This window comes from Trachurus japonicus, chromosome 15 (assembly GCF_045865225.1).
Source record: "Trachurus japonicus isolate A0001 chromosome 15, Traja_1.0".
Taxonomy (NCBI): domain Eukaryota; kingdom Metazoa; phylum Chordata; class Actinopteri; order Carangiformes; family Carangidae; genus Trachurus; species Trachurus japonicus.
The window spans coordinates 186,014-201,548 of record NC_140921.1 but is presented as its reverse complement, the minus strand read 5'-3'; the positions used below and the strand labels follow the sequence as shown (position 1 = coordinate 201,548).

Here is a 15,535-nt window from a genome sequence, read left to right as displayed (position 1 = left end):
CATTCAGACTAACTAATGCTACTGATACAGCTGTTAGATTTCATCACTGAGACCAACATTTATCTCCTAGAAATACTTTAACCAGCCGGTGGTAAACCTCTAAAAACCTGCGGGTAAGTTAATTAGCGATGGTTTTCTCCCCCGGGATGAGGACGGAGGTTGGCCGGCCGAGCAGCTCTGCAGACCGGCTGCTGTCTCTGTGATGTCCCGGTCGCTGCAGAGCTTCACTTCTCTGAAAAACATCGGAGCAAACTTCTAAACAGCCGTCGTTTGGATCAACTGGCCGTAGATTTGGGATCTAAACAGTTACTTTCTCTCATGAAAACATATTAAAACTTAATAAAGTTACATAATAACAGCGCTAGAGCGGGAAATAAAACATATTAAAACTTAATAAAGTTACATAATAACAGCGCTAGAGCGGGAAATAAAACATATTAAAACTTAATAAAGTTCCATAATAACAGCGCTAGAGCGGGAAATAAAACATATTAAAACTTAATAAAGTTCCATAATAACAGAACTAGAGCGGGAAATAAAACATATTAAAACTTAATAAAGTTACATAATAACAGAACTAGAGCGGGAAATAAAACATATTAAAACTTAATAAAGTGACATAATAACAGCGCTAGAGCGGGAAATAAAACATATTAAAACTTAATAAAGTGACATAATAACAGCGCTAGAGCGGGAAATAAAACATATTAAAACTTAATAAAGTGACATAATAACAGCGCTAGAGCGGGAAATAAAACATATTAAAACTTAATAAAGTTACATAATAACAGAACTAGAGCGGGAAATAAAACATATTAAAACTTAATAAAGTTACATAATAACAGAACTAGAGCGGGAAATAAAACATATTAAAACTTAATAAAGTGACATAATAACAGCGCTAGAGCGGGAAATAAAACATATTAAAACTTAATAAAGTGACATAATAACAGCGCTAGAGCGGGAAATAAAACATATTAAAACTTAATAAAGTGACATAATAACAGCGCTAGAGCGGGAAATAAAACATATTAAAACTTAATAAAGTTACAGAATAACAGCACTAGAGCGGGAAATAAAACATATTAAAACTTAATAAAGTTACATAATAACAGAGCTAGAGCGGGAAATAAAACATATTAAAACTTAATAAAGTTACATAATAACAGAGCTAGAGCGGGAAATAAAACATATTAAAACTTAATAAAGTTACATAATAACAGAGCTAGAGCGGGAAATAAAACATATTAAAACTTAATAAAGTTACATAATAACAGCGCTAGAGCGGGAAATAAAACATATTAAAACTTAATAAAGTTACATAATAACAGCGCTAGAGCGGGAAATAAAACATATTAAAACTTAATAAAGTGACATAATAACAGCGCTACAGTGGGAAATAAAACATATTAAAACTTAATAAAGTGACATAATAACAGCGCTAGAGCGGGAAATAAAACATATTAAAACTTAATAAAGTTACATAATAACAGCGCTAGAGCGGGAAATAAAACATATTAAAACTTAATAAAGTGACATAATAACAGCGCTAGAGCGGGAAATAAAACATATTAAAACTTAATAAAGTTACATAATAACAGCGCTAGAGCGGGAAATAAAACATATTAAAACTTAATAAAGTGACATAATAACAGGCTAGAGCGGGAAATAAAACAGCTGTTAGCCTGTTTCACAGCTACCGCTACCGGTTGCTGTGAAATGCATTCTGGGAAACTTGTATACTGTTACTGTGGTGTGAACGGTGTCGGTCTGCTGAAGTAGCAGACTGTATACAGAACATACTAACGTAGTATGTACAGTAGTATACAGTACATACTAATGCAGTATGTAGTAGTATGCTATGTGGTTTTGAAAACAGCCACACTGACTGCGTTTACATGCACTTCAGTACCCCGATTTCAATCGGGTTTTTTAAGTACCCCGATTATTGATCAAATTGGGGGTGTGGTGTTTACATGAAGTTAGAGAAACCCGGTTATTCAGTATCCCTGTATACATAGTGCGAAATACGGGGGGGTTTGGGGGGGTCGGACCCCCCCGATTAACCCCTTGAGACCCCCTGAAAGACTCAAAAGCAAAATCTGAGGGGGGTCTCAATCTTGTCAAAAAATAAATAATATAATATAATATAGCCTAATAATTTTATTGTGGTCAATTAAATGTGTTTAAGATCACCATGTCCAGTAGGCTATTCATAATTCAAAACATTTATTCGTTTAACATTAAGCTGAACCGTGTCACCTGCGCATTATGCAAATTAGCCATGTGCGCCAGCCCAGCGGAGTCGAGCCCACTGGCTATCAGGATCCCGTTCCTCTCCACCCTCTGCCGAAGAAAGTGAAGTTGAGGCCGAGTGCTCTGAAGACGTAGCCGCAGCCCCTGCTGCTAGCACTGGTGATTGGCCGCTTTTCTTTTCTTTTTTTTTTTTTACACGTAAGCAGGTGGGGTAATGGAAATACCGCAACCCTTAAGGGCTTGACATTAAGGCAGGAAAATAACTTAAGGTAAGAGGCTAGCCTGCTTCAGCATACTATGGCCTGAACCCCCAGTGGTGTTGTTTGGCCAGGCGCCTGTTGTGAGCTATTTGTCTGTGCTTTTTCAATTTTTATGATGGCCCGTTATACGAATGTGATTTGTGGATGTGTTCAATGCTGTGTTTAAACGTATTTGCCAGATGGATGGTTAGATAAGGCTACATGATCGGTCATAGTTGCAGGCTGAGGATCTCGTCGTGCACATAATTGCACGTCAGTCTCCGATCTCCAGATTTATACAGTTAGTTGTTATTTGAGTGCACGAGTTTGGTGTCTTTCATTCATTTTAATTATTGTATTTTATTTATTGTCTATTCGTTTCTGCATCGCACTGATCACGCGCCAGTCTCCTATACCTGGCATTTATTCATTGTTCAAGTGCGCCAGTGTGGTGCCAATTATTGTCTTTTATTTATTTGAATTATTTATTGTCAATTACTTTCTGCATTGTAGTGCACAACTTTGCCTATCCTTTTTAGGCTATAGGCTAATTTTCTTGGCTTATTGTAATGTTATAGTCCTATTGCGCAACAATCGCGAGTTAGGGACCCCCCCGAATATTGATGGGTATTTCGCACACTGCCTGTATACATGATAAATACAGTATCCCGGTTTCTGATTACTGCGTCTTACGTGCGTATGTGTGTTTCATTCATGTTTATTATTTACAACAGGAAGCGCAACTACTAGGAAATATGTAGGTCCGAAAATTTACAAATTAAAAATGCTGCCATGTTATATAACGTAATAAAAGAAAGGTAAATTCAATGCAGACTGATCAGTTTATTGTAAAACATGCTTTTATTGATGTAAAAGTGGTGATTTCTGTACACACGTTAGGCGACAGAGCCTCCAGGCAGCGCTGCTCCTCCAATACACACATGAAGCTTCACTTTTACTTCAAACAAACTAAGGCAACTGCCACAATTATTAGATTTCATCAATGAAACCAGCATTTATCTCCTAAAAATAATATAACCAGCCGGCAGTAAACATCTAAAAACCTACGGGTAAGTTAATTAACGACCGTCTTCTCTCCCGAGGTGACGGAGTAGTCTGGCCGGCCGAGCAGCTCTGCAGACCGGCTGCTGCCTCTGTGATGTCCCGGTCACAGCTCACACAGGTGGAGCTTCACTCCTCCCAAAAACGTCGTAGCAAACTTGTAAACAGCCGTCATTTGTATAAACCGGCCGCACATTGGGGATCTAAACAGTGACTTTCTCGCATGAAAAAAACTAACAAAAAAACGTAATAGTCTCCTCGTCGCTCCAGAATGCGCTCTTGTTGTCGCCGCCATTTTGTTACGTAACGTATCTATGGTAACGGTTACGTCAGCTGGCTGAGCAGCTTTCAGATATCGGGGTACTGTGTTTACATGCTCCAGTATCCTGGTTTCTTTCGGAGTTCTCCGGGCAGCAAAATCGGGATATGAGCTTATCCCGATTTCTGGAATCGGGAAATGGTGTTTACATGCACAAACACAAATTCGGGGTACTTAAAAAACCCGATTGAAATCGGGGTACTGAAGTGCATGTAAACGCAGCCACTTTCATCCCGGATTTAATCAAAAATAGAATTTTGTACAAAGTTTGGGCTCCATCGTCTGATAGATGAGTTATTACACTAATGTTCTTTTCTGTAGGCTACACCTTTAAACTGTCTGGTGAGGTAGTGAACACCTGTAGTCAGGTGACGTGTTGGTCACGTGGCCACTGACTGATGACGTCATGTCAGCAAGAACATGATGATGAAGGTGATTCATATCGATAATTAAAGGTACAGTATGTAAGAATGTGGCCAAAAACGGTTACTGCAGTCAGATTGAAAACACAGTGATGTGGTTTTATCTCCCGGTCGTAGCAGCAGCTCAGTGGAAGCCAGAAAAGATTTTTAATGCGAATACTCTGGCAAGGCAAGGCAGTTTTATTAGTATAGCCCGTTTTTTACCGACAGTTTGTCTCAAAGGGCTTTACATCCCATAATAACAACATCCTCTGTCCTTACAGCTTGGACGCACTAGACGCGGAACCAAAGCGCAGCGCCCTGGAGCGGAGGCAGTTTCAGATCGGCCACATGTTAAAGCAGATATCAGTGGAATGTTTTTGTTAACATAAGTCCTAAATAGTCCTATTTTCCGTCAGCAATCACTTACATGAAGTATTTCAGCCTAAACACGAGTCTCTCCGTCACTCTGCTCTGCTGTAACCAGAGGAGAAAATTTTCCTTGTGGGATACAAGTGTTATCCAATGAGGGGAGAGAACGGCATGAAGGGCTGTGTGTGCAGCCAAGGGATGCGCGTGAATGTGGTGACGTAGCACGAGGACCAATTGATGCCTGACAAGGGCGGGGGCTGCTAACTCATGGTGCGTTCAAGGAAACTCGTACTTTGTGTTTTTCCTTCCTGTGAAGTCATACCAGTTCGATCTGGTACGAGTTCACGGGTCGGAAGTTACAACAGGACGGTAAAAACACGAGCTACGGGTTACCTGGAACGCTACCAAGTCGTAGTTGTGACTTGAAGCTGTAACTTACGGTTTCAAAAGCCTGCCTTGAACACAGCATTAGCCGAAACGGCCGTGCCGATGATATCTGCTTTAACCGGTCTGCCTGGCTGCACATCTCGCGCTGTGGAGCGCAGTGCACGCGCCTGGAGCGCTTCAGTTCGGTTCAGTTCTATTTTTCACGCGAGCCGCGCGCGCCGAGAGCGCCGTCTGTCAAGCTGGACAGACGTGGTCGTACCAGACAGGAAGTCGGGCACAGAAAAGGCGAGAGAATCCGGTCAATTTTCAAAATAAAATAATTAAATGATGATTAATTAAGTTGTTGCTTGTCCATCTAAACATATTTGACCGTTGCGTCTGCACATGAAACACACAGACACATGTTTAAAATGACGTGTGTGTGGAAAACCGAGTGAATACGAGTATGAACGACTGCAGTCGATGTCTGACGGCGCAGAGAGAGGAGGAGAAGTAGCTCCCAGTGCGACCAGCCAAGCGCCCGAGAAGCCGCGCGCAGTGCGACCAAGGGGTTAGACCCTCACATCCACTGAGGAGAAACTCCATGGAAAACCCTTTTAACAGGGAAAACCAGGAGAAAGCTCAGGGTGAGCAACAGAGGAGGATCAGAGATGTTAGTTTACAGGCTGAGTTCATCATGTTGTATGAACATTGTTCCTGAGTCTCTGTGACGTATTAGGAGGATTTTACAGCCAGTTGATTAGAATTAGATTAGAAAGACTTTACTGTCACCGTAGTGGAAATTTGTCTTGGAGCTTTAGATTTCTTACATATTGTACCTTTAACTCAAGGAAGTAAGTTTCTACACACACACAGTGCTGCAGGTAGCTCCTCCCTCTCTTCTCCTCCTCCTCCTCCCCCCTATCCCTCTCCCTCCCTCTCTTCTCCTCCTCCCCCCTCCTCTCCTCCCCCCTCCCTCTCTCCCTCCTCCTCTAAACTCGGTTTCCGTCGCAGCGGCTCTGGTCGGACCGGTTCAGCTCTGAGGTTCCAGCAGGTTCGAGTCCGGGTCCGGGTTCGGGTCCAGGTGTCAGGTGAGCCCCGCTCCTCGCTCCTCGCGCCGCCATGTTGCTGTGTTTTCTGTCTGCGTCGGTGCTTTGATGTCGGACATTGGAGCGTAGCCTAGCGACCGTTGCCCTGGCTCCCGGGCCGAGGGGGCTGCACGCGCCGCCGGGCCGCCGGTACCGGGCTGCAGCCCCGGGACCGGGACCAGGACCGGGTCTGGACCAGGACCAGAGAGCCGGGACCGGAGCTCGAGCTCATTGTCTCCGTGAAGTTTGTGGAAGTGATGTAATGAAGCCGCGGTGCGTTCACTGCGCCACAGTCCGCCTGGGAAACGGCGGCTTCAGCCCGGCCGGTCCCGGTCCGGGACCAGGTTCGAGTCCGGTGCTGTGGCCCGGGGCCTGCGGGGGGGCAGGGCCGGCCCAGGGGCGGTCCAAGCCTCCATGGGGCCCGAGGCTAAACCTTTATTTTGGTGCCCTCTATATTACTGCCAATACTATTTCATTTTTAGTCATTGCTGTCATTAGGAATCATCACGTCCTGGCAGGTTTTTATTCTGAAATATGGCACCAAATGTAGCTAAAAATGCAGCCTGGGGTTGATTTAGTCTACATTTCATCTTCAGATTGATAGACTATAGTACTGGGATACACCTATAGGTCCACTAAAAGTAACAAAATAAACCAACAGACAGTGCATTTACTGTAAACACATCATCTGCTTTTTTTTATTTTTAATTTTTGGTTTTAAAGCAGCAGTCAGGTGAATGTTTGTGTTGATCTAAGTCTTAAATAGTTGTATCTTCCGACAGCAATCACTTCTATAGAGTGTTTGGTCTGAAACACGGGTCTGTCAGTCACTCTGCTCTGCTCTGAGCCCAGGAGAAAACTTTCCTTGTATCCTACAACCTTTATCCAATGAGGAGAGAGAACGGCATAAAGGGGCAGTCCTCTCTGTGTGTGCAGCCAAGGGATGCGCCTGAATGTGGTGACGTAGGGACGAGGACCAGTAGATCCATGACGAGGGCGGGGGCTGCTAACTCCATCGGCTCCACCGGATCACTGGCTGAAACTTTAATCTTCAGATTGATAGACTATAGTACTGATAGATACTGAATGTCACCTATAGGTCGACATAGGTGTGTTGCTCTGATGAAGGTTGTCTGAGACCGAAAGCTTAGCCCTTATAAAGTGAAATTGCATAGATCCAAGTGTGCGGAGATCTTTTCCTTCAGTTTGGACACTTTTGATACCTCCAGCACCTTGGCAGAGAGCCAGCCGGGTGAAGCAGCAGCCCCCTTTTTGCATATACGGTACCTATAGGTGGACTAAAAGTAACAAAATAAACCAACAGACAATGCATTTACTGCAAACACATCATCTGCTTTTGAAAACTTTTGGTTATAAATATAGCTACTGCTGCAACAATTTGAAATGCAACAATAAGTAAAGTTTTTTGTAATTACGCAGAGTTTCTCTAAGGATCGACAAAAGTTACGCACTAGTAGGACTGCATCTTGTGTTTCATTGTCCGTTATATGACGAAGCCAGAACAGGCAGTTTTTGTTTCAGAAAATGCAAAATGTGAAACCTGAGTTGTTTTGGGTTGATGATGATGATGATGATGATGAGGTAAAGTTGGAATGGTTCTTCAGAAAAGAAGTCTTTACTAGAGCTACTTTCATAAAAAGTGCCTGGTCAAAAAGAAAAAGTGAATTATTTATGTGAACTCCATGTGGTTTCTGTTTCTGTTTGGTTTTGTCTGAGCTCTGATGATTTAGTTTGGTGTCTAAATATGATGATAATGTGTCTTGTAACTGAGCCCTGATAGGCTGCAGCCTTAATTGGTGCACGACACGTAAATAAATATAAATTCATTCATTCATTCAATTCAGTAGGCCTACTACAGTTTAAAAAAGTTAAGTCACGGGGCCAAGCAGGTGTTTAGTTTGTTTCTGCCTTGGGCTCTGTGGCGTGGAGCTCAGGTCGGTGTCGTTGCGCGGACACACGGCCCCGGTGGCTCACAGGACTTTAAAACCTTTAAAACCTTCAGACCCGACACCGCCGTCTCCGTCTCGCTCTGATGACATCACCCAGGTCTCTACAGGTGTCAGTCAGGTGACCAGGGAGGGAAACTACCTGTAGTAGCCCACCTGTGAACGAGGAGTGAAAGGGAAAAGTTGAAAAGGAAAAGACGAAGCAGAGTTTGAGTTTTAGATTGAAATGAATTAACAGGGTAGTGATGAAGATGAAGATGAAGAGTTGTGTGTGTGTGTGTGTGTGTGTGTGTGTGTGTGTGTGTGTGTGTGTGTTGTGTAATCAGTTTGGTGGGGGTCAGTCTGACCAGAGGCTCCGCCCCCCCTCACTCTCTGATTGGCTGTTGAGCTGCTGTGACGTCATCAGGTGAAAGCAACAACAACAACAACAACAACAGAAGACGTTTCACTCTGATCTTTATTTAACTACAGACACACACACACACACACACACACACACACACACACACACACACACACACACACACACACACACACACACACACACACACACACACACACACACACACACAGACTATTAGTTTTGGCATAGGCTACATTACTTGGTTAGTGACCATCTGTTGTACACTCCTGCTCACGCTGCATTGTGGGAAACTGAATCCTCTATAGAAGGAATATTAAAGGGATAGTTCACCCAAAATCCAAACCCTAACCCTATTTAGACAAATTAACGACACACTGCTGATCTAAACGGCTACTTTCTCTCCTAAACATGTTTGAAATGTGGATAAAGTGATATATTTACAGAGTTTAGAGCTAAAATGAAATCAGCTTCTGACTCGGGTAGGAGGCAGGCTAACACTACCTATACACTTCCAGTGTTTGAGCTAAGCTAATTAGCGACTTTAGGTGGAGGCAGGCTAACACTACCTATACACTTCCAGTGTTTGAGTTAAGCTAATTAGCGACTTTAGGTGGAGGCAGGCTAACACTACCCATACACTTCCAGTGTTTGAGTTAAGCTAATTAGCGACTTTAGGTGGAGGCAGGCTAACACTACCTATACACTACCAGCGTTTGAGCTAAGCTAATTAGCGACTTAAGGTGGAGGCAGGCTAACACTACCTATACACTTCCAGTGTTTGAGCTAAGCTAATTAGCGACTTTAGGTGGAGGCAGGCTAACACTACCTATACACTACCAGCGTTTGAGCTAAGCTAATTAGCGACTTTAGGTGGAGGCAGGCTAACACTACCTATACACTACCAGCGTTTGAGCTAAGCTAATTAGCGACTTAAGGTGGAGGCAGGCTAACACTACCTATACACTTCCAGCGTTTGAGCTAAGCTAATTAGCGACTTTAGGTGGAGGCAGGCTAACACTACCCATACACTTCCAGTGTTTGAGCTAAGCTAATTAGCCACTTTAGGTGGAGGCAGGCTAACACTACCCATACACTACCAGCGTTTGAGCTAAGCTAATTAGCGACTTTAGGTGGAGGCAGGCTAACACTACCCATACACTTCCAGTGTTTGAGCTAAGCTAATTAGCCACTTTAGGTGGAGTCAGGCTAACACTACCTATACACTTCCAGTGTTTGAGCTAAGCTAATTACGGTGATACGGCTCTATCTCCATGGTTACTGCACGCACAGTCGAAAGGATGGTGTCTATCTGCTGGTCATGGACTCGGGAGTGAGGCAAGACACGGAAAAAAAAAACGTTGGTGTATCCCTTTAATGTTTAATAAAGACATGAAGTATTATAGTTGTTAGTTAGTTTGTTATCAGGTTAAACATGTTGTGTTAGTTTATACTTGTGGCTTAGATGCAGAGCTTCACTTCACTTCCTGTTTCTGGTCACAAGGTTGAACTGTTGAACAGAGTGAGGAAGAGGAGGAAGAGGAGGATGAGGATGAGGAGGATGATGAAGATCTGATCTTTGTTCTTCTTCCTCTGCAGATCTGAGTCTGATCCAGAACCTATTTTCTTTTTATTATTATTATTTTTTTTTTCAATGAGCTTTATTGAAAACATTGTACATACAAACGGATGTACAGAGAACAAGGTTGTGCATACAATCAATCATGAAACATCAGACAGGTGCTCCAATATGTATCAATAAACATAAATAATAAATAAATTTAAACAAAATAAGGTTATTTTAAGCAGTGTTAGAAAACATAAAATCATGGAAAATATAATATTTAATTAACATAATATGACGGAAGAAACAAAAAGGAAAAAAAGGGAAATATAATGTGTAAGCTTTATTCTACTTCTTTATTCTTTGAAAAATCTCTGATCCAGAACCAGAACCAGCACCAGCGGGTCAGAGTGACATCACCGTGACATCACCGTGAGGCTCCGCCCCCTCCTGTCAGGAGCGCTACGTCACATGGTCATGGCTCCGTCTGAGTTGCCACAGCAACGGCCGACAGGAAGTTGATCCCTGCTGGAGAGAGAGAGGGAGGGAGAGATGTCGTGGAAGAGGAACTACTTTGCGTCAGGCGGCGGTGGCGGCGGCGGCGGCGGCGGCGGCGGCGTGGGGCCAGTGGAGTCGGTGCCGAGGCAGCGACCCGCCACCTCCATCGCTCCCAGTAAAGGACTGAGCAACGAGCCGGGACAGAACAGCTGCTTCCTCAACTCAGCTCTGCAGGTACACACACCTTCATCACCTTCATCCTCCTCTTCATCCTCATTATCTTCATCTTCTTCATCCTCATCCTCTTCATCCTCATCAGAAAACTTTATTGATCCCGAAGGTGAAATGTCTTTTTGTTGCAACAACATCTCCAACTCAAAGTTAAAAGAGCAAAGTAGTCAAGAAATTTAAAAGAGAGAAATATAAAGGGGCGGTGCCGTGTGGCGCAGTGGTTGAAGCAGCCGCCCCATGTAGAGGCTACAGTCCTCAACGCAGGCGTCCCCGGTTCGAATCCCGCGTCGGGCAGACCTTTCCTGCATGTCATTCCCCCTTTCCTGTCTATCTCACTGTGCTGTCAAGTAAAGGCAAAAACACCAAAAAATATATACTTAAAAAAAAAGAAGAAAGAAATATAAATATACAGTTATATTAAAAAATATATATATATCCATTTTTTTTTTTTCCATTTTCATCCGCTTATCCGGATAAATAAAGTTGAGTTGAGTTCAATAATCGTAATTGAATCGAATCGGGAAATTGGGCCAATTAACCACCCCTATTAAATATGGTATTGAATGTGGGTTGTTGCACATAAGTACGGCATTACTTCATCCTCTTCATCATCCTCTTCCTCTTCTTCATCCATCAGCAGCTGCTGTTTCCCTGCGTGTCCCTGAACGCACCAGGAGACTCGTGGTGCGTTCACTGACTCACCTCAACACTTCACCCCTCACTCAGATCATTCATTCATTCATTCATTCATTAATCAGATGCAGCAACAAAACACAACACAACAACATATTGGACCTGGTGGGGGGGCTGTGTGTGTGTGTGTGTGTGTGTGTGTGTGTGTGTGTGTGTGTGTGTGTGTGTGTGTGTGTGTGTGTGTGTGTGTGTGTGTGTGTGTGTGTGTGTACAGGAAGGAGCGTTACTTTGTGATGACTCCACAGTTTCTCTGTTTACACATGATGAAGAGTTTCCATCTGTCGCTCGTTGTTTTAGAGCCGTCAGCAAGATTCACACACACACACACACACACACACACACACACACACACACACACACACACACACACACACACACACACACACACACACACACACACACACACACACACTCTGAAGTCCTCAGCAGGACACAGGAACACACAACAGAGTGTTTGTGGAGACTAGACCGGGTCGGGGGTCCTGTGTTCTGGTGGGTTTGACCACACGGTGACTTTTATCTAACTAAAGCAAGAGAGTAAATCTGGATTTATTCTGCTGTTTCCTTCAGAACTCGGCCCCAGTTCAATCATGGACTTGTAAATATCAAAAGTGCAGATATTTCTAAGGAATATCACAGATATTAGTGGCTCCAAGCAGATGAATTAACACTGCAGACCATAATATTACATCAGTCATGTTTATTCAACTACTCTGAATGGATTCTACTGACTAACGTCACGGTGTCAGGCCTTGTCCTTCACCAAGATCAGGGATGTCAAACTCAATTTAGTTCAGGGGCCACAAACAGCACAATTTAATCTCAAGTGGGCCGGACCAGTAAAATAATAGCATAATAACCTTTAAATATATTTTAAAAATTGAGATTTCCCTCTGTTTTAGTACATTAATAAGATGTTTACAGTTACTGAACTATCCCTTTACAAAACATATTATGAACTTTATTATGAACCACCTTAACGTTATAATAGATCCATCATGGAGTCGCTCTGTTTTTAGCCGTAGCCGCTAGCTAGCTTAATGATCACTTTCACACGCATTTCCCATGAGGCTTTGCACCTTTGCACCACATTCTACATTAATTTAAGGACAAACGAACACTTAAATTGCTGGTTATTTTATATTTGTGGTCATGAAAGTTCTGTAACGTCTGAATAAAAAGTAGAACTGAACTAAATAAAAACTAACTGGTGTCGATGCTAAACTGCAGTAAAGTAAAGTCAGATAACAGCAGCTTAGTTGTAGTTTTCTAACTAGTCAGTTCCTCTAAAATAAAAACTCAACTAAAACTGATTCATCACTTGTTGAATCACTAAAACTAAACTAACCCCCCCCCCCCCTCCTCCTCCTTCAGGTCCTGTGGCATCTGGATATTTTCCGCCGTAGTTTCCGTCAGCTGTCGACCCACAAGTGCATGGAGGACTCGTGCATCTTCTGTGCTCTGAAGGTGAGTCTGACCTCTGACCTCTGACCCGTAGATATAGACTGACTAGATGCTGCGTTCCCATGCAGCTCTATTGAGTGGAATACGTCAACGCGGCGGCCATCTTGGTCAGGGGGAAGCCGTGTCTACTTCCTGCACTAGACGTCTATCAACCATTAACATCACCACAACTCACCGAATATTCAACCCATTTTCAAGCTGTTTGGTTTATTATAAATGTCAGACATAGATTTATGATACAACAACAAAGAAATTTATTGAACATACACTTAGATACTCAGACACACACCCACATGCATATGTAACGCTCTGTGATTTACTAAGACCACTAAAGATAAACCTCTGGGTTCTAATTCGTCTCAAGGAGCGAGGGAAGGTAAGTAGTGATCACAAGTATATTTATTCCCACAACATCAACATCAGTTGAGATCAATTTTGATTCAAAATCCCCAATGGTATGAAAATAATAAAAATAATAAACAAAAACAAAATAAATTGTCCTCTCAGCTCGTAGCTGATCTGATATCAAAGTTCAATGTGTTCAGTCAAAAGTCCGGATGAATCCGTATTCGTCTCAGTCCAAGTCTTTTAGTGTATGTGTGTGTATGCTACCCGGGTAGTATGTGTGTAATGAATGGTTACTGCGCTGCTCAGGCTCCAGGCGCATGCAACTCTCCGAGCAATGATGAAGATGGAGGATATGGCATCCCCTTCGACCTCGGCACGCCTCGGACAGAAGAACCGGTTCACCGCAGATAACTCGACGCAGATCCAGCACTCAGCAACCAACAAAAAAACCAATCGGAGTTCTTGGTTAGAAACACAAAACGAAGCGTCTGCTCCGGCTACAGTCGTACGGGCACTCCCTCGGGATAACTCAAAAAGCTCAACAGAGTCGTACTGTGAAAATAAAACCGTATACTTCCACAAAACATCCCACAATCTTGCTCGACAATATCACACAGCAACATCCGTATCAGAGAAAATCTTGCCCGTCTTCTTCCCAGCATGCAACGCACGCATGACTAGACTTTTCCTCATTGAGCGTACTTAAAGCGCCCTCCTGTGGTCACATCAAGTAACTGCAACTATACTCTTTTCACAGATTTACACAAAAAATGAACTGTTTAACATTAATCCAACACAATTATATTTAGTAAACCCACTGTATTTTTATCAGGGTTACACATAAATACACTGAAACATGTTGTACAGGGTCTGACTGGTCTGACTGCTGGTCAGACGTTTATATGTCTATGGTCAGAAACCCCTGACCAAGATGGCCGCTGTGTTGACGTGCGCTGAGAAGCAGAACGCGCCATCTAGTCAGTATATCTGTGACCTCTAACCTCTGACCCCTGACCTTTGACCTCTGATCTCTAACCCCTGACCCCTGACTGACCCCTGACCTCTAACCTCTAACCCCTGACCTTTGACCTCTGGTCCTCAGAGCATCTTCACCCAGTTCCAGTACAGCAGTGAGAAGGTTTTACCGTCCGACGCTCTCCGCAGCGCGCTCGCCAAAACCTTCCAGGACGAGCAGCGCTTCCAGCTCGGCATCATGGACGACGCTGCAGAGTGCTTCGTAAGGACACACACACACACACACACACACACACACACACACACACACACACACACACACACACCAGCCATGTTTCCATCCAAAGTGATTCGAATTACTGGGAAATGCGCATTAAAAGAAATCCGAATCGTGTGTGTTTCCATCTACGGACTTTGCACCCCCCCCCCCCCGGCCGGACGGACGGACGGACGGTCTGATTTGAACACATTAGCGCGATTTAGCGCATATGTTTATTACCGTCATAACGCAACCCGTGTGTGTGTGTGTGTGTGTGGGGGGGGGGAGAGAGAGAGTTGCGCCGCCCCAGACTTTATTAATGATAAACTCTGGATTCGCTGGTTGATAAGTTTGGTTTTTACTGAGGAGGAACTATGAAGAACTGTGCAGTAATCACATATGAAGGTGTGTGGGGGCTTTTATTTTGCCGTGGCGATGCGCCACAATTAATTAATTGTTGTGTGACAGCGGAAACCCTGATGTTGTCTTGTGAGTGAACTGCAACACGGGAGCAGACGGGGTGAAAGTGGCTACGTCACACTTGATTCGCATACAGCTGTTTCCATCCCATTCCAATCAACCAAAACCCGACCATAGCAGCGTATTTCATTTTGTGCGAATCAGAGGATTTTAATGCGAATCACGGCGTTTCCATCATCATTTTCCGATGCGAAACATCTCGATGCGCATCTAAACAGCTGATGGAAACGCACCTAATGACACACAAAATATTAAGACAGCTTTAATAGTGACTCAGGTAAATTAGTGCTGGAGTGGGAGATATAAGTCGACTCCAGGCTGCACAAAATGAGGCTGCAAGAATTATTCTTAGATGTCCAAGAGATGCTGCTATCGAAGAGCGAGACAAACTGGAGTGGTTGTATATCCGGGACATAACAGCTAGAGTCTAGACGTGTTCTGCAATTATTTCATAACTTACATGTAAAAAAAAAAAAAAAGAAGAAGCCAAAACTGTTGATGAGCAGATTCCAGCAGGTCAAAGACGTTTAGTCAGCAAGAGCAGAGCACCAGTGGTTATGTTCCTCTCAGGACTATAGGCTTGTAACTGGTA

General features: G+C 43.4%; 2 protein-coding genes across 3 annotated transcripts in view; both read left to right on the top strand.

The window, feature by feature from the left end:
• The window catches only part of yipf3 (Yip1 domain family, member 3), a 302,848-nt gene that overhangs the window by 181,202 nt on the left and 106,111 nt on the right, over nucleotides 1-15,535 (top strand). The gene's annotated exons all lie outside the window — the stretch shown is intronic.
• LOC146972891 (ubiquitin carboxyl-terminal hydrolase 54-like) overlaps nucleotides 10,394-15,535 on the top strand; it is a 37,309-nt gene continuing 32,167 nt past the window's right edge. Inside the window, exons 1-3 of the mRNA XM_085799101.1 lie at nucleotides 10,394-10,727; nucleotides 12,792-12,884; nucleotides 14,332-14,466. Coding sequence (XP_085655227.1) covers nucleotides 10,548-10,727; nucleotides 12,792-12,884; nucleotides 14,332-14,466 — 408 coding nt within the window. The 5' untranslated portion in view covers nucleotides 10,394-10,547. The remainder of the gene's footprint in view (nucleotides 10,728-12,791; nucleotides 12,885-14,331; nucleotides 14,467-15,535) is intronic.